This window comes from Copadichromis virginalis, linkage group LG18 (genome assembly GCF_057382275.1).
Source record: "Copadichromis virginalis isolate Kocher_CV1m ecotype Utaka linkage group LG18, C_Virginalis_male_GT1.1, whole genome shotgun sequence".
Taxonomy (NCBI): domain Eukaryota; kingdom Metazoa; phylum Chordata; class Actinopteri; order Cichliformes; family Cichlidae; genus Copadichromis; species Copadichromis virginalis.
Window position 1 is genome coordinate 34,786,843 of NC_140635.1, and position 27,368 is coordinate 34,814,210.

At 40.9% G+C, this 27,368-nt stretch overlaps 1 protein-coding gene across 8 annotated transcripts in view; it reads left to right on the forward strand.

The window, feature by feature from the left end:
- Positions 1-27,368, forward strand: part of astn1 (astrotactin 1) — a 500,282-nt gene that overhangs the window by 443,108 nt on the left and 29,806 nt on the right. For all 8 annotated transcript variants that reach the window (XM_085439848.1, XM_085439850.1, XM_085439853.1 and 5 more), the window contains 2 exons: positions 1,635-1,768; positions 2,234-2,385. In XM_085439848.1, coding sequence (XP_085295974.1) covers positions 1,635-1,768; positions 2,234-2,385 — 286 coding nt within the window. The remainder of the gene's footprint in view (positions 1-1,634; positions 1,769-2,233; positions 2,386-27,368) is intronic.

Below are 27,368 nucleotides of genomic sequence, written 5' to 3' on the forward strand. Positions count from 1 at the left end.
GTTTTTTGTGACCTGTATAATAAATATTCCTGTCTCTGCAGGACTTCAGGTCAGCTTCTGTTGTTCACATACCCTGATGCTATAAATAATATGGACGTGACAATCAACACAAAAAGATTCAGACGTTTTTCATAGTGCATGGTTGAGATGCTTTTTTTAATTACCAAAAAATGATTAACACATGCTGAACGTGCAGAATGAAAAGAATTCTATTGTGCTAGTATTAATCTGACACCATTAAGAGCATTGCACCAATATTTACATCTACCCACCTCCACCATTTTTACTCTGAAAGTTTTATGAGCCTTTCAGGTTTTCCACATTTTCTACAGCATTCTGGTAACGTGCGTAATACCAGTTTTTTATGTAATGTTAAAATGTGAAACATTGTCCCTGCCTGGGTTCTATATCCCCAACACTGTGAGACGTCTGGAGGTCTGACAGGGGTTCGGCTGTCTTTTGATAAAATCTCATTAAGTAGTAGCCACTCCAGTCCACCGTTCCTAAAAGCACAGAGTTCTGTGTCCATGTTATCCTCCTGTAAGGTTCCTCCTCACCAGTGAACACTGGCTTCTTGATTTCCTGTCTGACCGAAGCCTGTTTGTCTCTGATTGTTCATGTTTGACTTTGCGCCCCCATGAAGAGTGTTGGGGCTTTGAACCTTGTGTCTCACTCAGCTCTGTCAGCCACATGGATCGGTTTGCACTCTCTCATTTATTGTGGCACATTATATAAACAGGTGCTTGCTTTTCCTAATGTCCAGTGAATTCAGTTCATCACAGAGGGGCATGATTGTAGGGGAGGAAATTAATAAAACACTCTTAAATTCTGTTTCTGATCGCGCGGATTTGTCTGCCGATTGGTGTGGGAGAGGGGGGGGGGATAGCAGAATTTTTTCTTAAGAGGAGTGTGGAAAATTTAAAAACGAATCACTTTGACCTGATCTGAATGTTGAATAAATGCAGGTTCAAAATTCTTATTTCATTGTTTTTGGTGCCTTAGAGGTGGAGGGATAAATTGAGGTTCCGCTGAGAGTACTCTGGATAGCTCTCTCTCTTTGTCAGCCTATAAACCAGAAAATACTGTCAACAATCACAAAAAGTTTTCTGTAACTCGGGCAGTGAATGATATACAAACCACCCCCTCAGAATGCAGACAGAATAAAAGGGAAAAACTGTGCGCTACTGAAGTAGAAACAGGTGCATCGAACTGAAAAGTCTTTAAATTTATGTAGAACAAAATGTTGCATGTTTATTGGGATCTAATAGATATAACCTGATTACTTTTTTATGCAGTGTTTTATGTTTTTTTTTTTTACATGTTTTTATGTTTTACCTCATTAGACAAACACCAATTTGCAATAATTTGCAATGTCCAGTGGAGAAAGTGTAGTAAATTAAATAACTTAATGCATATTTGATACATTTTATTGTATTGGTTAAAGACACCCACTTAGGTAATCAAATTTGCCTACAAATTGACCATTGCATGGAAAAAGAAACACACAGGGGTTTTTAACTTACAGTTCCTGGTATAAAAATCGTGAAGTAGAAAAGTTTATGTGAGAAAACAGCTGTAAAAATACAGGTGTTCATGTGTGTTTATCTCTGCCCTCTCGCTGTTTCTTATCGTAGGCTCTTCAGGAGGCAATGATGAGCATGCTGTGGTGCTCAGGCAAAGGCGATGTTATCGATGACTGGTGTCGATGTGATTCCAGCGCTTTTGGCACAGACGGACTGCCCACCTGCGCCCCGCTTCCTCAGCCCATGTTAGTAAAACCTGTATTCTTCCCCTTACATGGATTGTGGTAAATACAATCAATTGTTTCACAGGCAGAAATTGTTCTCCTGCTTCAGCGGATTTGTGTGCATGCAGTGTTTTATTGCAACATTCCTGTGGTCAGCGTGTTTGTTCTCCGGCTCGGTTTGGGTGCTCTAATCAATCCGCTGAGCTGCCATTCATCGATTTCTTGGCATAAAACTTGTGTGCACAATGTTTTCAGTGACATAACTACAGAAGAGAGCAGCAGAGTCAGTCAGACATTAGCGGATAAATGACTATATTTTCTGCTGACAGAGGTGTTTGTGACAGTGCAGAGCAGGTTTTCAGTTGGATTGCAGTTGACAGAACAAGAAGGATAATGTTAGCTGTCAATTACAGTAATGAGGCCAGTGTGCTGAAAACATCTTACAGTAAGTGGTGCGCTTGTATATCTCTGTCATTCTGTTGCCAGGCTTAAACTGTCTTACGCCTACGAACCCAGCAGCTCATTGGTCATCATGGAGTGGAACCACACGGAGCCCCCAATCGGTGTGAGGATTGTTGATTACCTCATCAGCCAGGAGAAGGTGACAGAGAGAACCGACCACTCTAAAGTTGAGACAGGTGCGTCAGTCGAACACAACATATGTCAAGAGTTTGACCATGAATGGCAAAGCCTGCGAGATGGGAAATTGCACAACGTGCTGTGGTGCTAGTTAGCAAACACCTTTAGGTAACATGAATCACATTCATCCTAATATTCCCTGCTTTACTTTTATAGATGGCTTAATGGTTCAATGGTTTATATAGCACATTTAATTACAACAGGAGCGTTGACCAAAGTGTTGTACAAGAATACAACATACATAATAAAATAACTTAGAGTATTGATAGCAAACACCAAATATGAATTAACAAATAACTCTCATGCTGTATTAAAAGCCAGTAAATAAAAATGCGTTTTAAGATAAGATTTAAAAAGATTGACAGTGGGAGCCTGTCTGATGTACAGGGGTAAATTATTCCACAGCTTAGGCGCTACGACTGCAAATGCTCGATCGCCTCTATGAACCAGCCTCGACTTTGGTACAGCTAAAAGCAAAAGATCACTTGATCTGAGAGATCTAAAGGGGGTATAAGTCTGCAAGAGGTCAGACAAATACCCGGGAGCCTGTCCATTCAGGGCTTTGTAGGTCAACAATAAAATGTTAAAGTTAATTCTGAAGCGGACAGGGAGCCAATGAAGAGAGGCGAGCACCGGGGAAATGTGTTCACATCCTTTAGTACGTGTCAGAAGACGAGCTTCAGCATTCTGGACCAACTGCAGCCTTGCCAGGCAGGTCTGGCTGACTCCAGCATATAAGGAGTTACAATAGCCCAGCTGGGATATAATGAAAGCATGAATCGCCCGTTCGAAGTTTTTAAAAGATAAAAATGATCTCACCTTCGTTAAAAGCCTCAGTTTGAAGAAAGACCGCTGTACGCCTGAGCTAATTTGTAGATACAAAGGTTTACCACCCCGCAGGTGAACTAATAGTACACTGCAGTGAAAATGTATTTGGCACCTTCCTGAAAGTTAACCTGAGTAAATACAAAATGCAGTATTTAAATGAGGATTTGCCTTGTGCTAAATCATGAATTAATATTTTTTGGAAAGCTGAATTTATCATCACTTGCCGAACAAACTGAAGTAAACTAAAAGAATCCAAAAACCACCAGATCACCACAGTCTAAAGCAGTGGTTCTCAAACTTGTCACATCGTTCCCCACATGGCAGGAAGAAGTATTTTCACGCCCCATCTAAAGGAAACAACGACAGTAAAGCCGAGCTGCAACTTTCTTTAGATAATAAACTAATTCACAATGAATCCTTCAGTAATTTTTGTTTAAAACAAACAGCTTTCATTTCAAACAACTATTTGTGACTTTTGTTACTAGACTGCTGCATTAGTCTGCACCACCTCTTCAAAAAAAGCAACAAGTTAAACAGAATGTGAACATTATAAAGTTCTGTCTTAGTCTTATTTAAAAAAAAAAAGAAATCCAGAAACTTGTGAACAGAGATGAAAAATAAATAATTTAGTGAGAGTTTAATGCGTTTCACTCTTAGTGGCTGCAGTCAGCCTAGTTTGACTGCGGCGCGGCTACGGGGGATTTGGACGGACCTGAGCGGTATCCGCAATCATGCCAAAGTAGGTATCTCCGACAGAATTTGTTTCCTTGCGCCGGGAGCATTCGCTGGGCAGGCAGAGCGGGTCCAGTTGGCGCCGCCTCCATTGCAACCAGCTAGACGTGGAAGTAATGGACTGTTTTAGTGAAAAATGAATGTTACTGTTACTAATTACTGTTCAGTTTGTGGGTGACAACAGAAAATGATACATTTATTGTTCTGACGTGTTATTGGACAGGATTATTTCAATAAAGCAAGGAGATTTTGACTGATAATTATTTGTATTCTTCTGTAACTGTACAGAGCTAAAACCTCCAAAATGTCAGGAGTAGTGGGTCATTATAAGAAGTGTTTGTGAACTAAAAATCACGAATGTGGGATGTTGTTTGTCCGTGACTTGGACAGCCCAGTGTTTGCTCCCGACGCAGGGGAAACAAATTCCGTCGGGGGTACCTACCTTGGCACTTCTCCGTACACTTCTTTATTGCAGCTGTGGACTTACACATGCGGCTGCAGCTTTTCAGCGGATGCAGAGGAGATGTGCATATTATTAGCAAACTGCCGCAAATTTCTTGGTTCTGCCGTAAAAGTGATTCAGATGTTAAACATTAGTTCCACATGACTTTTCTGCCAGGTGACTTGCGCCCCACCTGTCACAACTCTGCGCCCCGCCACACACTTTAAGAACCACTGGCCTAAAGAAACAGGTGGGAAACAAAGCCACTGACATCTGTCAGTCTAGAAAGAGTCGCAAAGCCACTTTTTAGGCTTTGGGACTCCAGTAAACTCCGATGAGAGCCATTATCCCCAAATGGAGAAAACTTGGAACAGTGGCGAACCTTCCCAGGAGTGGCCGATCTACCAACATTACTCCAAGAGCATATCGACAACTCATCCAGGAGGTCACAAAAGATCCCAGAGTTCATGATTCAACAATAACAAAGAGACTGGGCAAAAGTGGCATCCGTGGGAGAATTCCAAGGTGAAAACCATCGCTGAGCAAAGACAAATGGCCTGTAAATGGCCTGTATTTGTATAGTGCTTTACTAGTCCCTAAGGACCCCAAAGCGCTTTACATATCCAGTCATCCACCCATTCACACACACATTCACACACTGGTGATGGCAGCTACATTGTAGCCACAGCCACCCTGGGGCGCACTGACAGAGGCGAGGCTGCCGGACACTGGCGCCACCGGGCCCTCTGACCACCACCAGTAGGCAACGGGTGAAGCGTCTTGCCCAAGGACACAACGACCGAGACTGTCCAAGCCGGGGCTCGAACCGGCAACCTTCCGATTACAAGGCGAACTCCCAACTCTTGAGCCACGGTCGCCCCACAAACAACGCAAAGGCTCGTCTCCAAAGAACATCCTGACTATCCCCAGAAACTTTTGGAAAATATTCTGTTGACTGACGAGACTAATGTTAATGTTTTTGGAAGGTGTGAGCCCCGTTATATCTTCTGTAAAACTAACACAGCATTTCATAAAAACAACATCATACCATCTGGTCTGAGGCTTTTTTGCTGCTTCAGCATTCTGCTGTACCAAAAAATCCTAAAGGTCAATGTCCAGCCATCAGTTGATGCCCTGAGGTTCGACTGCACTTCGGTTCGGTTCAGAAAACTAAAAAATAAAGGTGGTTGAGTGGACCAGTCCTTTGGCATGATCTTAAACAGCCTGAAAACTGTCCAACATGGCTGAATCATAACAATTCTGGAAAAATGTTTGGGGCCAGAATTCCTCCACAGCAATATTAAAGACTGTGAAATGTGAACCTAACCATAAGTCCACCAATTTAGCTGCACCATATGGCCATAATTTGTGTGGAAGAAACCCTGGTTTAGAGATCAAAAGAAAGAAATGTCATCAAGCTGCAGAAAACACTATTTCCTGAAAAAGGTGCTTTCCATGGCAAAGGTTTATCCTGTTAAACAGTTTGACAAAAATGTTCCATTCAAAAACGCTTTAAGCATTAATAATAATCTAAGTCAAAGTCTGTTTAGGTTTGTCAGCACTAACAGTACAAAGACGTCCTTTTGAGCGCTCTACCTTTGTGCAGTCTTAAAAATCACTCTTAGTTGTTATACAGATAATTGACTTGTAATTTATAATGCCACCACAAGATGGTGCACACTAGTAATAACAATGGAAGTATGTGTAATTTGTTCAGAAGCCTGATTTCAGGACATTTACTTGTGTCTACACAGCTGTGGCTGTTTTGGACACACTGTTGTTTAACTAGCCAGATGGCAGCTAGAGGCATTAAAGCTGCTTCAGTCTGCTTTACCTCTCACGTATATCAACACACATATAACATACAGTACACACACTTAAGCTTTACAACAAAGGTTAGTCGCCTCTTTCTCAAAGCAGCTTTCATTAGTCCCTTAAAATGATTTCTGTTTGTTTTCACTGTTTAATCCGTAAGGATTCAGTGATTTACTTCAGAGGAAGTCAGTGAAGCAGCTACACGAGCAGCAGGAGTGTGTGTGGCTCTGTCATCCATAACAGAGAGCACAGCTCATTTGGCCCTATATGAGTAGAAGCTGGCAAAACAGGGGCGGTTTATTTAAGCAGTAATGACCCAATCCATAACGGAGACTGTTAGGGTTCCCTGTGAGCACCAAAGTTTGTTGTAGCTTAATGAGAGAATAAACTGTATTTGTCAGACCAGAGAGGATCATTAATCAATACTGCGGGTTCAGAAGGGAGTGGAAAGTGTTTTCTTTATTAGTGGTATTAAAGAGAATGTGAGCTATAGTTTCGGCACTAATGGTTCGTGGCTATAAAAGATTGCATTTAGTCTCTATTTCAAGGCTTCTTCTTTAGACTGCAACTGAGTTTTGCAGCACGGTCGATCTAATGTGAGCGCTCTGTACATTTTACAGTTTATTGAAGGTAGCGAGAGGTGCTTGTGTCCTGCTCTCTCGTATTGGAACGATGCTGCATCTTTTTATTGATCGGTGAATCGCGATGGACCCTGATCACAGAGCATTTTCTTTAGCGCTATCGGAAAAACATGGTTGCCGTAGCTGCATTATTGCAGCTAATACTTAATGCTGTTACTTTACTAGTTTGCACAATTTACCATGTTAAGCATGAAAATATAGAGACTCTTTTCATCCATGCAAATGTACAACCTGCTGTGAGTTTAGATTAGTTTTGAGGTTGAACGTGCGTCATCAGGCAGCAGATGCAGCAGCACCGAAGACAGCAGAGGTGCACATTCTGGACAGATGAAGATTGTGGGGAATTAAAATTAGTTTAGCCGAGGACGAGACACGCATTCATAACAGCAGCTACACTCTGTTGTCATGGGATGATAATTTGTGTACTGCGGCAGAGACAGGTCCAGCAGTCTGAATTAAATCCCAGCGGTTGGTGGCTCGAGCGCTCGTGAAAAAAACACAACAATAAACAGCAATCAAGAAAATACATATCAGTGCCCCAACTACATGTAAAGAAATTCAAATATACAGCAACAGGAAATCATAAATCTATTCCAATATCCTCAATAAACAGACTGAAAATGTCATTTTACTTTTTCAGTGCCTCGGTTGTTTTCTGTAGTTATATTTGTACCACGCAATCATGAATTTTCTCGTGAGTTTTGTATCTATTTTCTTCCACTTATACTTTCACAGCACTTCCCTGCTTCAAGCTGAAGTATAGATTGAGTCAGTGCAGCTGAAACAAACTGCTGATGTCCGTGAATTCAGTTCAGACGTCGGCTGATACAGAGATAAAGAAGAGAGATCATACCCCAAACAAGATGCTAATCTAGCACGCTGACTTGTGGCAATGTTTCTTATGGAAGGTAGCGGTGTAACACAGAGCCTGTGCCACAGGAATGTTTCACTCTTTGGATTATTACAGCCGTGCTCAGGTTTTCCAGTTTCTCTTGCTCTTTCTAAATCAATTGATGCTTGTTTCTGTGGTGTAATGTCAGCCATTCTCATTAAAGTAATAGAGATTACTTTTTTCACACAAGAAAATATCTTTTGTATCCACTCAGCTCCACTAGCACCACATGGGGATAATTTCTTCAGGTTTTCCAGCCAGCTCCATAGCTAATCAGTGGCTCTGTCTAGACCCTTAAGGATGGCATAGATAATATGCTTTGTTCTCGCTGGTGTAACAGACTCTAGTCTCTCATTAATTGCTTCAAAACAAACTCACAAACAGCATTTGCCCAGGAGGTTTAATCCATCACTGCAAAACTGAAGCAGAAAATAAATTTATCAGACTTTCTTGCTCGCTGCCTGAAGTCCCGTTTTGTTTAGTGTCTGCTTGCAGAAAAGCATGACACTGCACTGTTAAAAGAGCTGAGTTTACAAATACTCCGCTTAAACCACTGGAGCCGTCTTTGAGGGTACTTCCTATGTCTAATATGCACTTTAATGTCGGCCTTAAGATTGTTGCAGTTTGTTTTTTTAGCCTTCTGGGGGTTTTTTTTCTTCTCTTTTTTTAATCGTCAGCAGTTATGTGAAAGTCTCTTTCCTTCAGGTTTCTTTATTTTATTAAGAAATGGTGTATCTTTATCAAGTGTGATTTAGAAAGTATAAGCGCATATTTTGCATGTGGGTGTTTTGGATGTTTTAGGGGATATGGTTTACATTTTTGAGCTGAATAACACTCATAATGAATTTCTATTTACTGACTATTTTGAGTCCTGCAGATTTAATAAAGTTGGTATGTTATAAAATCCTGTTCAAGTAGTTCATGAACACATCAATCCAGTACATGTATGACGTACTGCTTCTACCAATTAACATTCACAATAGAGGTGTTGAGTTATACACGTATTGATATTAGGGCTGGGCCATATTATACCGTTCACGGTAATACCGGTATAATGTTAGGCAACGATAGGAAAATGAAATATCGCGATAGAATGAGAGTAAAACGCGCATGCGCAGTGCCTTTGTTTTCATACGCACATGGCCGATTGTTGAGTGAAACAGATGAACCAGAATTGGTTTGTAAAAATGGTGCAACTTCAGTGATGTGAAACTGGTTTGGTGTTTGTCCGTCAGATACACAACAAAGCACATTTTTTTGCAGAACATGCAAGCGGCCGTTGTTATTGTCATATTTGTCGGACTAAGATGCTCTTAAATCTGGGAGTAATCTGGGTCCTAAACTCCGTATGCTTCAGGTCAAACAACACTGCAGCATCACTAAGAGTTAAAAACTGTCTAAATTCTTTCATCTTTAATAAAACGATCAGCATTGCTGCTTTACCAGGTGTAACTATGAAGTTTAACTTCCAGGCATCCATGAAAACTAAAGTTATTACATTTAACGGAGTTAGACGTTAGCAGGAAGCTAGCGGAAGTTAGCTCGCTAGTTACCTAAGCATGATATAGCATGTTCTGACTGAGAGATTTCTGAAAAAAATCAAACGTACAGTTCTGCTATCACTTCCAACATAAATGAAGACAGGAAACTAAACAGCAGTGACGTTTGTAGGGTTACTGAAGTTGGGCTAGCTGGTATATAATGATGTGCTACGTGATCGCTAGCGACACAGCTATGTTAGCATAACATAAACAGTGAAGCTGGAGGACGAACACTAACACTTTTCCACTTATAAAAGTTAACGTGAAGGTTCTTCATGGTTAGAGACAAATGCAATTGCATGGCAGGATGCTGTAAACGGACCAAACTTCAGTCAGGAGAACAACTGAGATAATCCATCCACAATACGAGGTTAGTCATTAATATACTGCAACAACATGGGAATAGAGCAGCTGCCAGAGAATTCAACATTAATGAATCAATGGTACAGAAGTGGAGGAAGCAAGAAGAATGAGTTTAATAAAGTTTGATTTATCTGACTGCTTTGTTTCGCTTAATGTGCCTTATAATCCTGTGCACCTTATGGTCCGAAAAATACGTACTGCACACTGCAGTTTAATGTTGCAAAGCACCTCTTTTTAACTTCAGTGGATATTATACATGGTTATGCTCAGGATATGTCAGCCCATTTCTACTGGAAATGCCTTTTGGTTAAACTTTCAGCAAGGAATTTGCATTTGCACTGTTACATTTTTATAAAGCTTTAATGTACATAAAAACCAGCTTCTTGTTTAAGTGAAATTAAATGGAAGGTTGTCTTTTTGCGCTAGTAATGTTGTGGAGTTGTATTTTGTCTCGCATCAATTATATCGTCGGTTATATCGTTATCGCAAATTTTCAAATATATATCGTGATAAATATTTTTGGCCATATCGCCCTGCTCTAATTGATATGACAGTCATAGTTTCAAGTGTATGAAGGCTCCCATCCCATGTATGGCTTGGTCCTGCTACAGTTTAAGTAGGATAACATCCTTGTGACTTGGAAAACTTTGTGGTTACTCGTGATAAAAGTGAATTTTTCAGCAACCCAAACAGTTGTGGCAAACAATTAGCCATCCAGATGTGAGTGTATAAGAACCCCAAGCTCTCCATTACCACCTGTGGTTGGAAGGCAAGTAGTGACCTATGCAATTGCTCCTCTCAAACAACTCAGCTGTTACTTTTAATTGCCAACTAATTTATAAACACTGAGCGATTGCTAACAAATTGCAATCAGCTGGAGTCAGTTTGCACTCAAGACTGCAACCTGTCAGCAAAGCCTTTCTTTGCAGTAGGAAACGTGACTAAACTGGTTGCCAAATGTTTGTATTCTGTGCCTTTCTGCAGCTAAATCACTGCCCTGCGTCTACGTCACTATTAGTGAAGGGATTTCAGTTTCAATTCTGTGAGGCTCTGGCTGGACTGAATTTCTGTGGTCAGTAATAGATTTCCAGTTTATGTCTATTCATCACAGTTAATCATTGTATCATCATATTGCATATAATTGCCAGCTTGACCCCATTCAATCACAAACTCAGATTGTGATTGTCTGATTGCATTATAAGTCACTTTGAAGATGGCCACTGACTGTGAGCAGTTGCAGACCTGGTCCCCATTTTCAAAGTCAATGGGATTATAATTTCCTAGGACACTGTAGCAGTATTGTGGTCATGCCATGGTCTCCTTAATGTGACTGAAGCATAAGTTACACAATTAACTGCTTAACTGGAGCTTCAGCTCAAAGTGTCTACACAGTTTCTGGCAAACTAAGCTAAAGTTTGGGCTCAAATTGTGGTCATAAATATTTTAAATTGGTAAATCAAATGCGTATTTGTGAACTGAGTTTTGTAACCTTGTAAACCAAAATATCTGAATATGTTATGTTTGTAAAGATACAAAGCAAACAAAAAACTACGTGTAAAACTCTGCGCTCAACTCCCCGGGCTGTGTGTGACTTTTAACTTGCAAGTACACATTTTGACCCAATTTGTCTTTCTTTTAGCTGATTGGTCAATGTCATGTCAATCACAAATTTAACAATCCAATTAGAGAACAGATGGGTCTGTCGGTGCTTTGCTGAGCTCATCTATAGATGCACAAACATTTTCAGATATTTTGGTTTACAGGGTCACAAAACTCAGTTCACAAATACGCATTTGATTTACCAATTTAAAATATTTATGACCACAATTTGAGCCCGTACTAAAGTGACTCCCATTATCACCGTTAACTTTTCTATTATTGCAGATACTTGTCCTGCACATCTGGGAGACAGGCTGTGGCCTTGGTGTTGAGTTCATTTCATTACTAATTTGTTGTTGGCTTTGGTCGTTGCTCTTTTGCTTTTTCTCTGATTTCCAAGAACCCTGAAGAGCTGCTCCATTAAAGTATAAAGATACACGTGGCCATACTAGACTCCATATTTTAAATCTTAGTGTTTTGGCCACTGCCATGTTGGTTTTTTAGAGCCTTATATGGAGTGTCAAGTTATTAGCAAAGGCTAGCTAATTAGCAAGCTGCACAGAGATTCGGAGTATATCCTAAGGTTTATGTTGTTTTGTAGTTATGTGACAGCATGTTTCACGTCATGAGTGTCAAGAAAGTAAGGTAACGAGCAGTGGAATTCATTTTTTTAACAGTAACAACCCCAACACTGCACTTATCGGCCAATTAGTGCTAAGTAAAAGTCTATTAAAATAGTTTAAATTGACAAAACCAAGGCACAAACTAGCAAGCCATGTTAGTCAGATCCAGGAGGATAAGATGTAAAATTAACATGAGATTCTGTGGGGAGCTGATAGACTTCTGGAGGCACTGTGTGGCTTCCTCAGCACTGGCTTCACTTCTCAACTCCTGAAGTTGCCCCTCAGTCCACAGGTGTCTGTATAGTTTCCAGTCGGACTGACTGAGTTGTGTGGCAGAGAAGGACCCACTCACACGGTGTTGCAGGTTGTCATGTGTTTATGGCTAAGTGTTTTTGGACACATTTTACTCTGGCAGCTTTTCAGCTGCGTTCCCTGCTCAGCACAGCACACCGCTCTCCTCCACTGGTCTCAGCAACATCCTCAAAAAGGGAGACACAATTAGACGATGGAGGTCAGGTGTGTCAGTCAGCCCCTGAACCCAGTACTCCACCCCTCCCCTGCAACCAAACCCCGCCATATAGTTTCTTCATTTGTAACCATCAGATTTCTTTTTTCTAATTTGTTGATGCTGATCACTGCATAGTGACAAACTTGTGTTGTGACAGCTCTAAGCCTAAACTTGTTTGATTTTTGCCTAACACTGAAGTGCATGAGAAGTGTTAAGCAGGAAGAGACAAGCTGAAATCCTCTCTGATGCCGTACAGATAGGAGGAGGATGCAAAGAGAGACTGTGATTTCATATTGAAAAAAGCTGCCGGGAGCTATGCAGGCTTCTCCACCCACTGGAAAAGAAGCGCTAAATCTCAACGGCAAAACTCAAAAGCGGTTTGACTCCTCAACATATTTGGACCCTTTCACCTCCTTCACACTCAGCAGGCGCATAGAAGCTAACGTATAGGGTCGGGGGATTACAGAGTTTACTGAGATCAAATTCCATATCTTCGGGGCATTTAAGTTGTCAAAACTTTTAACGGCTCCCTCGCGCTGCCATTTGGACTCTCCGATGTGTGAAATTGCCCCGCGCTGCTCTAATTGCACTAAATGAAAGCTATCCAGATCTGGTTGTTGTGGCTTGGCTGTGTTAAGAAAAACACATACGTAATGTTTTATCACAGCTTGCCACCTATGCATCTCATCTTTAATGGATGATTGATTGCTTGGGAGGACACACCCTGATGCGAACACGACTGAAAAGGGTGCCTGGGTGTGGATGTGGAGTTCAGGAGAGCAGAGTGAGAGCAGGGGAGACAGGCAAACTGAAAGATGGAGAGATCTGGAGAGCCCTCTCTGCACGGCGTGGTTTTTATTTCAGCTGTCAGTCTTCTGTCATCTCCGAGAATACATCTCACACGATCTGATGTTCAATTCTTCACAGATCTCTTCTTGGCTGCCTCTACTTTCCTCTTCTGTTTTTTCCTACCAGCTCCCTCATCTTTCCTCTCATCTCCTGACCCCTCCTGTTCCGTTACTTTTCTCTTCTTAACTCTTCTCATTTAATCTTTATTCTAACCACTACCTTTTTCTTATCCTTGCCTCTTTGCTTTCAGGTTTCCAGGGGAAAAAAGAGAGGAGAGGAGGCCAGGGATGGGGCCTCCTTTTTTTATACCAGACTCATATTTCTTGCTTTTATTTTATCTTTATAATCTTCTCCTCCTTAGTCTTTGTTTTTTTCAAAGCGCATCCAGAGGGTAAACCATGGGTCAAACTAAACAACTATCTCATTAGTAAAACCTTTTCAAGCAACCATAGTTAACCTACTGCACTATAATGTACCATAATGTCTAAGTCACAGCTCTCTTATGACAAAGGAATAGTAAAACAGCTCCTCATCACGTGCAGGCTGTATTTACTGCGATAGGTTTTACAGCATGATAAATTAGGAGTTATGATGGATGCATTACAGTATCTTTGCACCATCTTTAATGATACTTTAACAGGCTTTGATATAACTGTGTAATGTGGCATTATAGATCATATTGAATCCCTGTTCTAAATAAGTGACAATGGAAATCCATCAGTGGTAATACAGAGACCTGCTTTACGCAGTCGTGGGCGTATATCCGCAGAATATAGTTTAATAAATAAAAGGCTTGCCAGTTCTGGTGAATGTAATGATGCTCAAACTTTTAATACTGTACAGCTTAAATGAACACCATCAGCCCTCTGGAGACAAATAGATCTGCTGTGTTCCAGTAGTTTGCTAATTTTGCTGTTTTTCTGCCATCGTTCCTGTTTCCCCAGGTTTCCCTGTTAAAACTAAATAAGATATTATCAAATCAGGACCAAATGTTGGACTAAGAGAATCTAATGAACAAGAAGGCAGTGGCTATCTTGACATAGATAATGTGTTTTGGGAATTTTCTCTCTATTCCTGCCTGTCCCTGTTACTCTGTCAAACGCATCACCTCCTGTGGGTGGTGGATAAGGAAAGTTAAATTGCTACATGAAAGGGAGAATTATTTTAAAAGGTATTAACCAATTGCTCGCATATTGGATTTGCATGTTAACACGGTATGAGTCATTTGTTTTCACACTGGTAATGCTGCTCTTGGAAAACCCTTCATGCTACTTCAATGGATGTAATAATATTTCATCCCTGAAGTTAATCCTCAAATGTCTTGCATGATAAATTCCAGAAGGACGGTGAAAGCAGAACATCCATTTATGGGAAAAGATCTGCAAAGACAGTACTGCTCATCTGTGCTGGAAACAAAAAAGATGACCACTTGCTTTCTCGGAATGCACAGCAGAAACAGATGTTTGCTACAAAACATCTTTTAAGCTGCGGTCTTTATCTATGAAGCACAGACCCGCTGACAGATGCACGGTTGCATTTGCTGTCCTGTAATACCGATAAATCTACACACAGTACATACAGCTGATGATCAAGAGAGTCCAGGTCTCGACTCGATGTTGAGCTGACAACACACTGTTTGTGCGGTAATCTCTTTCTTAACAAGCTTCAGGCACACAAGGTGAGATCATAGCGAAAGCGCACACATACGCTCACGCATATGCACGGTCCCAAGCAGATGTTTGCAAATAGGAAGTCTGCTTTAAGTCAGAGCACCACTCGGCTGGATCGGTCTCGCTGTGAAAACAAACATCCCCTGAGCTGGAAGCAATCCAATGATCTGACGGCTTTGATCACCCGGCGAATGAGAGGTTTGCTTAGGGTCAGTGGAACTCGGTATCCCCTCAGCAAACACATTACTCACCTGTTTACGTCATACACTTACACACAGACAAACAGGCCGACCGGAACATGTGTGCCTTATCCCCAGACCAAAATTGGGAAGAGCTTCCTCTTAGCGCTGGCAATTTCCTCAGAGCTGCCACTGCTTGACCTTTCCCACCTGCTTTCTCTTTACTGATAACACTGCAGCACGGCGCCATCCAAGTCAGGCCGGTCATTTCATGGGTAGCTGGGTGTAAATTACAATCCATTCGTCAACATGTTTAATGTAGTTTGCATGCTTGGCTTTACCCAACACCTCACTCCTTTAACTGTATGTCCAAAACTTGCCTTGGAAAAGCTTGAGCGCAGAAGGACGAACAAAAAATAATAATTTGAGGATGTTTTGAAAAAGAGCCCACTTCACCCTCACTCCACATGAAGGTTGAGTCTTACAGTTTACCCAATGATTTGATCCAACTCACCGCAGATGGTCATCACTTGACAGCTCTACACTTCTCTGTATTTGGGTGCCCGGCATAAAAACACTTGAGGCTTGGTGTTAACTGCAAAGTTCCTCATCGGTCTTTGATCTGGCAACTTCCTAGCACGCACACTTGTGAAACACCACATAAGTGAAGACGGTGTCGGTAAGTCCGCGCCTGGTATCTGGATCAATAATAAATACCGTTTGATTTTAAAATTCCATTCACTTTATCTTTTCCAACATAAGCATCAGTGTCTCCCTGTGGGTTTCAAATTGAACCCCACCCAGGGATTCCAGCAAGGCTGGCTTCTCTGAATTCATGTTCAACATAGAAACAGATGGGACTTGGAGCTTTCTGCTCTAAAACAAGCAAGATTCCTATAGTACTCAAGAGCAAACATCCAAACATTATAAAACAGCTTCTTACCTTGGATAAAAGGTGGGATGGAGAGATTCTTTCATGCTAATCTTGCTTTCCTGACGTCATCTGTAAAGGACCATAAAGAGTTTCCTTCTTAACTGCAAAGTCACAAAGTTGGAGAAGTAAATGTTTAGTTGATAATTAGCAAAAGCTGTGGCTCAACTGTTCAACACGATGCAGTGTTAAAACCACTCTGCCTCATCACAGCAGCAGATTACTACTGACGTGTTTAAAAAAAGCTTTACTGTGAGAGTGAAATGAATTTAAAAAGCCTTCAGTGGGATAAAAGACACACTATCTAATCTCTGACTAGCTCTCACCAGAATCCTGTTTCGTATGCTGGATTAGGATGTAGGGCCATACGCTTCTTTTCATGAAGGCATTGCTGAACTAACCAGTCACAGTGTCCTACTGATTTAACCTTAAGGAGAGCTGCTGTACAAGATTTCATTAGATACGCTTTGATTAAAAAGCATATGCAATTCTAGAGGCATTATAAAGACGCACATTTTTTATGTCAGAAGCTCCACTGATAAGTCAGAGTCTCTGCCAAACGGACATGGGATTAATGATAGACAGTTTGGTGATTGTGTTCAATTCATTTTCCATGTGGATTTGTGGTTCTTCGTGTAATTATAGAGTGCAAGAGTGCAGAGTGTGTATGGAGTTAATACCTACAGTACTTGCAAATGGACAGCAGAGTGCACTGTGCTTGTGTGGTTTGGAAAAATAAGGCCTTTTACTGCATTTACCTCAAGTGGTGCCACAGTTTGAATGGACTCAATTGCTGCAGATTTACATGTCTACACAGTCACATTGCTTGTTTTTCTCACCAGTAACTCCGTTTAGCACAACTAAAGTGAGTCAATTAAAAGTCTGAAGATATTCTTAGAAGTTTTGAGACAAAGAGAGGTGAGGCTGAGATGGTTTGGGCATATGCAAAGGAGAGATGGTGGATATATTGGACAAAGAATGTTGAATATGAAGCCGCCTGGAGGAAACGAGGAAGACCTCAGAGGAGATTGATGGATTTTCTGTTATTTTTGTTTCATTACATTTGTAGTGTGATTGGCATTGCTTACTCTCTTACCATAGTGCGTTACTGGCTGGTTCAATAAAGATCACCTACAATAATATAGAGAAAAGCCCAGTCAGAGACCCACTATGAGCAAACACTTGGCAACAGTGGGAAGGAAAAACTCCCTTTTAACAAGAAGGAACCTGGGAGGAGCAGCCATCTGCCACAACCCACTGGGGGTGAGACAGGACACAAGGCACACTGTGGAAGAAAGCCATCATGGGAAATCCCCCAGCACCCTAATCCTGTTACAACGCGACTAAGGGAGCCAGAGATTTATAATAATTAATGATTTAATTAGAATCAAATGCATTAATTGTGTTAATTCAATTATTAAACTAGAATAAGATAAACTCAAGATGTCCCATCAGTGTCTGTCAACAATGTTTCATAACACTTGATTATTTTCTCAATGGTCTTGGTACCTAATTGTTAGTTTTGCAAGTGAAGTTCCAGGTATTGTAACCCTGTAAGCTTATTTGTAACATAAGAGGATTCGATGCTGAACTTCAGTGCCTTTTTTACAGGTTTTTAAAAATTATTTTCTTTACGACTATTGTAATGCATAATGTAACCATTGTCCTTTTTTTTAATTCTACCAGTTTTCTGCAGTCACCCCAGAAAAATCAATGCTTGAAGGCCACAGTAGGATGAAAATGATCATGAAACTGCAGGACACTGATTTAACCTTTATGTTATGTTAACCTTGCTTTTATAGACCAATAATCAGAACGCAGCAAGATGGCAACCAGCTGAGTCAAGTTCCCTATTGCAAAGAGACGTGACACAAAGACTTGCACCCAGCAACGCAACTTGTCAGCAAACTGTGTTTATAAATTTTAAAGCAGTTAATTGCAAACTTTTGCAATTCTCAGAAAGAATGTAGTCAGTCAGTATCAGACTACAACTGTTTAGAGACAGGTTGCCAACTACATTGGTCGCCCAAAGTTTGAGGGTGTTTTATGCTCAACCATTGGGTTACAACAGATGCTTGAGTTGTAGACCTGAAACACCGACTGTGTGTGAGGAAAGTGAGCTAAATGAAATATTTTGAGCCTATCCCACCTTTGACAGGAGAGACAGCTGACGCCACACTGCAACCCTGAATTGGATAACTGGAAGAAGATGGATGGAAATGAAAATAGCACGGATAGAAAGTAAAAACATTCTCTGCGTTGCTTCTGAACATTTCTCCTGTTTACAGAGCTAGCTGCATTTTAATCAGCAGCGGGGTCTTCACTGTCTAATGTAGCTGAACCCAGCAGTCACATAAAACAGTCATTAAGACAGAAAATAGTCGGTGTTCTGAAGCCTCAGTGAAATGAAAAAAGTTCACACCAAAAAGCAAATGTTGCCCTCGATGAATTATTTACTTTTATTTATTTCTTAATTTTTGGCAAGTTCATAAAAAAGTGGGAAATCTGCGTGATCTGGATGACACAGCATCAGGATTCAGCTTCGCTAAACACGCAAGGAAGTAAAGCATTTGGCGCAAATCGGCGTGGATTGACACATTCGTCAACATAGAAGCATATCCGTTGCGTGAGACAAACACCTGATGGACAGCCTGGATACTGAAGCACTTAAAAATGTCGTCAGCACGAACTGTCCATAAGAGACGGCAGTTCTCTCGAGACAAACTGGAAAGAGAAAGATTTGGACTTGGAGAAGCTAAACAAGCCAAAAAACCCTCCATATAAACCACATATAAAGCAATGATGAGTGAACATGCAATGACAGGAATGACACGCATGGAGCCTTTACTTAAGAACTCCTGTTGTGTTGTTGCTAGGCGCATCCGCCCTAATCCAAGGTGTTCCATTCTTTTATTGATTCGGCCAAATCGAGTTTTAGCGTGCAAAGCCCTCTCACGGTAACTGCTATCAATTTGGTCAACCTCACTTCTATCAAATTATAAAACAATTTATCACCCCTTTGTAGATACAAATTACACCGCTGTGACGCAAATGCAGCTTTGCAGCATACATATCAAACACAAATTGAGAGAAGGCAGAAACAATTTGGAGAGCTGTTCCTCCTTTTTTTTCTTCAACATGAGGCGGTTTATATAATTAAGCCTTCAGCCGGTCCCATACTCTTCAACCTCATCTTCCTCTTTCTGTTCTGTTTATTTAACAATTACCCCTTTATCTTCAATGAAATGCTGGTCTTTAGAAGTTACAAACAGTCCCGTGCATCCAGCCAATCTCCACGGTCTGGTAGTGGTTGTGACCGCCGCTGGAGTGCCAAAAAATAAAAATGAAGGGCCCGTCAAAGATCAGATTTTGTTGTGTTGTTGGCCGCTTTTCCTTTTATCCAACGGAAAGGTAGATGACCGAGTCCAGATGTTATTTGTTAAGGGTGTTGCTGCCAGTTGTGTTGGTGTGGCTGCCAGCTGCCAATTACAGCTAGTTACAAGGAAGCTGTCTGCTTTAACAGAAGTGGATGAAATTCCAGACAGCCCTTAGTGAAACCTGTTATAGGGTGGAGAAAGGATCTCATTTGAGTCTTTACCTTTACAGGCAGAACCTGTGTGTGTTTGTGTGCACATATGTGTTCTTTCCATGGGCTTCAGGGTCTCACGTGTCTCTCTATAAACCTGACAAGGCCGATCAGCAAGCACTCCAGCGGGTGGTGAAAGAAGCTGGCAGAATTATTGGAACAAGTCTGCCAGAGATCAGTAATATCTTCCCCACTCGCTGTCTGAGGAGGGTGCACAGTATCCTGCGGGACCAACATCACCCTGCGCGCCACCTTTTCCATCTGCTGCCCTCAGGGAGAAGGTACAGGTCTATACAGGCCAGAACATCCAGACTGGCCAACAGCCTGTATCCACAGGCTGTGAGGCTCCTGAACTCTCTGCCCCCCTCTCACGGACAATAACCATATCCAACTTCTTAATAGCAATGAACTGGTCTGCATTGGTGCATCATATCTTTATTCTCTTCCCCCCCCTCTTTCTTAAATAGATAACTATCATATCTGATATCATATCTCACAGTACAATAATATTGAACGGGTTGCATTGTTGTATTTTGTCATGTTTCTCAGGTCTTTGTCTGAATTTCTACGAACATTATTGCTAAGGATTGTCTTATTGCATTGGAGTCACACTGGGTTAAATATGTACACTTGGGTTTTAAGGGGTATTTATTATTTTCTTCTTTTTTTTTGGGTTGTATGGAAGCCCCAAACGCAATTTCATTGTTCTTGACAATGACAATAAATAAATAAATAAATACTAAATACTAAATACATACTTCACATTAACTATCACGGCACATTTTAAATATCATTTCAGTTGAAGCAAGTTGCTTCCACAGCTCCACAGTCACATGCCGCACGAGTCACTGGCTCTACTTCGACTTGTGAATGAAGCATCCCAAAAGAAATCTACACTTTTTGGCTTTATAAAGAAGTATTACTGTTGAAAATACACTTGCATCTTTTTGCTTATGAATTGAGGTAATTGGTATTACTTCAGTAATACACTTAGTACTGCAGAGTTGCAACAGTTGAAATAGTAGTCCTAGATTTGATCAAGCCTAATCGTGATGGCTTTGTTCCACTTTACGTGCTCAAAATCAAAATCTGTTAGCACAGACTCAATCTAGCTGCTGCTCCTTTAGCCATACGCGCGATTCGGAGCTACTAAATCCAGATAGGCAGTGAAAGCTGCAACATACTTTTTATACTTACAGTATTTCTTTCTCACTGGATCAAACTGATAGGAAATATCAGGTTGAATTAAGCTAATGTTATAAGCCACAAGCAGGCTGTTTTTTATTTTGGAGTCAGAGCAGCAGTATATGATGCAAAATTTAACAGAACCTAACATGCAGAATTTCATGAAACGTGGCAGAGAGGTTTAGCAGGGTTAAAGAGAGACCAGCTAAATCTTGGTGCAAATCTGGTTCACTTTCATTAGGACTTCTAAATAAGTCAGTCGTTGCTATTTGCTGCCAGGTGCCCTTCTAGTTTTCAGATCAAACTATCTGATGTTTGACAGACATTAAGTTTCCACAGTGAAAAAATTATCAAGCACCTGTCCTTTCCATTAAGAAGCAGAGAAAAACAGCCGTGGATTGGCTGCATAGGTCTACACACACATACACACACTTGCACACTAAGGGTCCAGGCCTGCAGAACTGAACTGATGACAGCAGGCATGACTTCAAAAGGTGAGACATCCCATAACTCACATCATTCTCCTGGCAAACCTTGATTTTTCCAGCCAATCATACTCTAAGAATGATGAGTAAACAATTCCAGCTGAATGACAAGTTTCTCAGAGCACCTTGATTAGATCTAAAACTGGTTCTTTGGAATCTGCATGCAGCGTGCACGGTGACTCTACTTGACCTACGAAGCCGCACCTAAAGTGTCCTGTGTCGATGGCTCTCCGTGTGGATGTTCGTGCTGTAAATTTGCACCTGAGTGGAAGGTCTACCAAAAAAATCCAACTTTACTCAAATGATCACTGCGATCATAGAAACGTATTTGAAAAGACAGCAAACACAGAATTTGTGCCACTGCCAAAACCTTTAGCCATGACGGTAGTTTTCCATTCATGTTTCATTCATCCATTCAGCGGATCCATGTCCCTGGGTGTATATGTAAAATAATCAGCAATAAAACAGAAGATATATTTTATCCAAAGATTGGTGAGATTACTGTATTACAGAAGTAGCTAGCACATGAAAAACTATGTAGCCAAAGAAAATCAGATCTAAGAATACAAACAGAATCGCTCAGGAAGGTAAAAAAAAGTCAAGAAATCAGATGTAATGCAATATGATGTGGAGCTTAATATGCAAAAATCAAACAAATAACCACGGCACCATGTGGCAGCCACGCTGAAGCAGATGTTAGAGAAAGTATTCAGCTCTAGTCATCATACTCTAAGAATGTTGCAGACCCACCTGCAGAGGGTGGCGCACAGTTGGCGATGGATAATCCACTTATTATCCATCGCTATTCACCACAGCCACGGTTGTTTGATTCACCTCTGTGGCGTCTGATGGATACAGCAGAGGAACAGTAAGTAACGTGGATGAAGTGTCAGGGCCACAGAAGTCTTCCTTCACAGTTGCACAACTACTACTAATAATGTTAATATTCCATTTATATATACTTGCATACTCACTACTGAGAAACTCTCCCGCAGTGTCTGTTTACAACCTTTGCTGTGTATTCAGGAACTACCGAGCTATAATTTCTTGTTTCAGGCTGATTTAGTGATTTTGCTAAATAGGCAAATTTACAGCCCTTCCCAGCTGAACCTTAAACCGTCTATCAATGTCATCCTAGGATAAGCTGGTTGGCCTTCTCTACAAATAAAATGCAGGCTCATGTTTCTCAGATACTGGGAAATAAACGCTGTTGAGAGACAATACATCAATGCATTGTGAAAAATCAGAGTTGACACAAATGTGCGCGATTTCTCTTCTTGCCAGCAGCTTCTTTTGTTTTATATTTCTGTGACAGCCATAAATCTTTGTATATCCATGTTCCAATTTTTATTTGAAGCATCATTCACCTCCTGTTTTGGCACAATTTGTAACCTATTACTTATAGCGAAGGCATATTTCTCTTTATTCCACTTTTTATTGCACCAAATGTTGAGCAACGCAGACTTTAAGGACTGTGATTGACAACTGCTTTGGAAAGTGTTCCACAGTGGAAATTGGCTCTTCTTTATGTACTGTGCCTCATAGTAAATCAAAGATTTGCTCTCTTAAACTCAGGGAGTATTGCGGAGCTATTCGCAGAATGTTGAATCATAATAACCCTGGGGCAAACAGGTTTGCAGCCTAGGAGGAAACTTTAATGAAATTGCTCAGGACTCACGCTAATAGATCAGATAATGAGCTAATATCATGTAAAATGGTTTTCACGTACACTTTCCCGTACTTAGTTTCATAGTGGCCGAGCCAGCAGTTCTCTAGCATCCAGAATCAGTTTCATCTTCATCTGTCAGCAATCATTTTGTTTCTGTGTACATTTTTATTCCTATTGTGTTGAGTCATGTCCATAAATGCCATGGCAGCACACAGTGTTACCGCTCTCCTTTGACTGAGGCATTTGTTATAGATAATTTAGGTGCACGTTTTGTTCTTTTGGCCTGCAGGCCACCCACTTCATGCATTGCTGTCATCATGACAGTGCACCGTGGGGTTCCCAAAAACTGGGCTGTATCTATTGGGCTGCAGTTCTGCTGCTTCAGGTGGTAAACTGGCAGGACGGCTACAACTCAGAGGGAAAGATTGGGTAAAAAGTAAATGGCAGTGCTTCAACCCACATCTTGTGTGTCTCAGTCCAAAGCTAATTCAAAGTGTCTATGGCATTTTCATACTTTCAGACGTTCATGTCACCACCAGCTCTGAGTTTTAATGAGCTTTTGTCTTTTGTGTGAGCAAAGGTGTGTTAAAGGATTCATGAACTGTTGGCTCGGATCAGGTCTCCTCCTCCTGCACAACTTTACAACATGTGAGAACGGCAGTTTGGGAGTAAGAGTAGACAGGGATCTGAGGACGTGAGAATGGATCACCAGTACGGACTTGGCTAGTAATTTTCCAATCACAGGAGACTGACACTGCCAAAGGCACCTTGAGATCAGTGATTGAGTTGAGGCCAAATGTGCAACATAGTTCAAAGGAACACTATGTTTTCTAGACTAGAATCATTCCTATTTATCACAACGTGGGGTCCTAGAGTTTGGAAATACCTTTGTTCAACTTTGCTCTGAGCAGAGTCCAAAAAGTACAAGAAACATGAGCAGTGTGATGTTTCAGATGGGTTGTAAAGTATCAGTCAGTATAGCCAGTGTATCACTTTATTTGGGGCTAAAATTACAACTAGCCCATACACAGAGAAAAACCCAGCTTCTCACAACTTGTGTGTCGATCTCTTTTAATGAGACTGCTCTTACAGACGAGCATTGGACAGATACTGGCATTTTGAAGAAGAACTTCTTGTGGATAAAAAGGAGAACATTGTTATATTGTGACAGGGATTTTTGAATTATGTATCCTGTCATGATCACATTATTTCTCAATGTAATTATCTCAACTAAATAAGTACTGGTTTAATAAGATTTACTAAGGAGACTTTTTAAGAAATTCTCATTTGTGTTTTCCCTGGATAGGATTTCCTTGGTGGACCACAGCGGTGGGATATATCCTGTTATCTGCATTTTCGGGATGGTGCACCTGCTATAAACCTACAACTCTGTAGCTGTTTATCTACTCGCATTCCCTCTAATTCAGACATCCAAAATGAAACACTGGAGGAATGATTGGCTGAAGTGCTGAAATTTATCATGACTGGACTTGGTTTCAAGTGGTGAACTTGATACAAACAATAACAGCTGTTTTCTACACCGACGTAACATTTTGTAAGCACTTTTAACAGCTGGGGAACTGTCACAAGCAACAGGTTCTCAGTTCAACACAACTTTAACAACTTTGCCAAGCTAACGGGATTTAAGATGCTGCTCGAAGAACACCAGCGGCTGAGTTTGTGTTCTTCCACAATTTGAAGTTTTGCTTTCATCGTGTTTGTTAAGTTTAGTTAAGTTTAGTTGTATTTGAAAGCTACGTGTTCTAGGATATGAATGAAATTTTATTTATAAAGCACCAAATAACAACAGTCACCTTAAGACTTTTTATAGTCTAAGGCAAAGACCCAACGATAACAGAGAGAAAACAGAACTAAAGAGGATTTGAAATGAATACAGTAAAAGTTTTGGTTTGTAGGCCAAATGTCAGAACAAGACTCAGAGTGTGATTCACTCTGAGTCTCTCCTTTTTAGCATCTACATGGGTGTTAAGATAAACAAGTAGAATTATAGTATCTGAACTGACGACTATCTATCACCAGGCGGATGATAAATAAGAAGCCTGAGTCTGACAGAAGACTTTCGGATGAAATAAAATGTTGTCTTGGTCCTTGGTTGATTAATAAGCTAGAGTGGAAGATTGCTGCTACTCCTCCTCCTCAGCCTGTGACTCTGACTCCGGTGTTGACCTTAACAGGTGACTATTGGTTATAAATAACATCTTACACAATGATCTATGGGGTTGTTTTCTGTGGGAGTGCAGACTTGTTATGATGGATGGCTAATTCTGAGAATTCATATTAATATGGTATTGTCTGGTTATATCAGAAATCTTTCAGTATTTGATCCATATATTTAGCACTTTTTAAGATAGAGCCTCTTTTAATGTGTCTAAAATGTCTTTGCTATGTTTCTTCTTGCTGTAAAAAGCAAAGCAACTAAAAGGGGATGTAAACAGTACCGCCAGTGATATTCTTTCCATTTCTCCAGCCACTAAAAGGCAAACATGGATAAAAGTGAAAGTCACATTCAGTATTTTTTAATTTGAATGAAATGCATTTCAGTTATCCTCATAAATGCCTCCAGTATTAGACAGCTGTGGTAAACACAGCCTGTTTGTAGCACAGTAGTAAATCTCCACTGAATTATAATGTTTAGACAGACAGTAACTGTACATGAAGATTGATGTTGGATGCAGGTTCCCATTTAGAGCATTACTCGCACAGAGATTGAGAGAATTACTTCACATATTCTCGAGCTGCATCCTCCAGAGAAGGTTCAAACACTGTTTCCTTTTCATATGCCTCCTTACGGAGGAGACAGATATAGACCCACAGTGTCACTTTTCATTTACATCTCCAGCAGCGGTTATGTCTTTCGTTCAGTAAACCCCTGTTTTTCCTCCTGCTCTGTCTCAGTCTCACTTGTTTACTAGCTGGTGACACAGAGGAGGTTGACATAGATGGCCACCTTTGAGCACCTGTCATTCACACATACACATATTTTCACACGCAGAGGTGAGGTTGTGTAAAGTACGCACAGGTGACCACTTCAGGGTGTCCATCACTTCACACACAAATATTGCATAAATAAACACAGACAGGGAGTGCTTGTGCCGAGGAGGGTCACCAGTGACCACCTCAGAGCACCCATTGCTTTACACGCCTGTGCATGCACACAGATTTGGGTTTTCCAAAGAGAGGGTTTTTCCTCTGTACAGTGAAACACATCCCAGAGGCCAAGGTGCACCATTAATGCACGCACTGCCAGCTAAACATAGATGAGGTGCTGAAGAAGAGGTGCTGGAGGTGGAGGAGGAGCAAGGGGCCAAAATTCAGAAGCAGTGTGTGAAGCACCAAGTACATCCCATTAGTCACCAGCTTGATTCAACACATCATTGTGGACCACTCTTCTTTACGATTATTGAGTTCATCGAGGTTTTCATCTATTCATTCGTTTAATAGGGTTGAGATTTAGACTTTGACTAGATCACTGCAAAACCCATTCTTTTCTTTTTCAGCCATTCTGTTGTTTTTTTGCTGCTCTGCTTGAAAACATCATCCTGTAGTTTGACACAGTTTTGGCAAAACCTAAGCTATTAGACAGATGGCCTCACAGTTCACTCTAGAATACTTTGGTATACAGAAGAACTCATGGTTGACTCAACAAGTTCAAGGTGCCCACCAACATGCTTGGCAGTTGGTATGAGGTGTTTGTGCTTTACCATTGTGCATTTTGGCTAAACATTTGCACTTTGTCTCCATCTAACCAAAAGACATTGTTCCAGAAGTCTTGGGTGTTGTTCAGCTACAACCTAATCGGTGCTGCCATGTTTGTTTTAGAGAGAAAACACACTCCTCGCAACCCTTCCAAACAAACCATACCTGTTCAGGTTTTTCATGAACTGAGACTTTGAACCCAAGACGTAGGTCTTTTTTATATTTACTCAGAGCATGTCCACCCCAGAGAAGACCGACTATATGTTGGATTCTTTTCATCTTGTGAATAATACATCTTACTGTAAAGCGATAGATTTCAATTGTTTGGAATTGGCCTTATAAATTTGATAGGTAGCAACTGTTGCTTCTCTAAGATACTTGCTGATGTCTTTTCTCCTTGGCATTGTGGTAACACAACACCTGAATGCTCCAAACCTGCAAACTGCCTCTGCTTTTAGAAGTGTTAACACTTGCTGATGATCAGTTAATACAGTGTTTGATTAGCAGGACCTGCTAAGAGGTTAGCCTCTTAAATGGAATCACAGACTGCTTCAGCATTTCGGCTTGCTTTTTGTTAAATAAATGATGGCATGATGTTGTTTATCAGAGGTTGTATGTTACCTAATCTTGAGACCTGATTGTGAGACTTTTTTTCAGGAGAGCACAGAAAGGGCTTACACAAAAAAGTGGGAGGTAGAGGTGGTAAAAGAAAACTTTTACCTAAAAT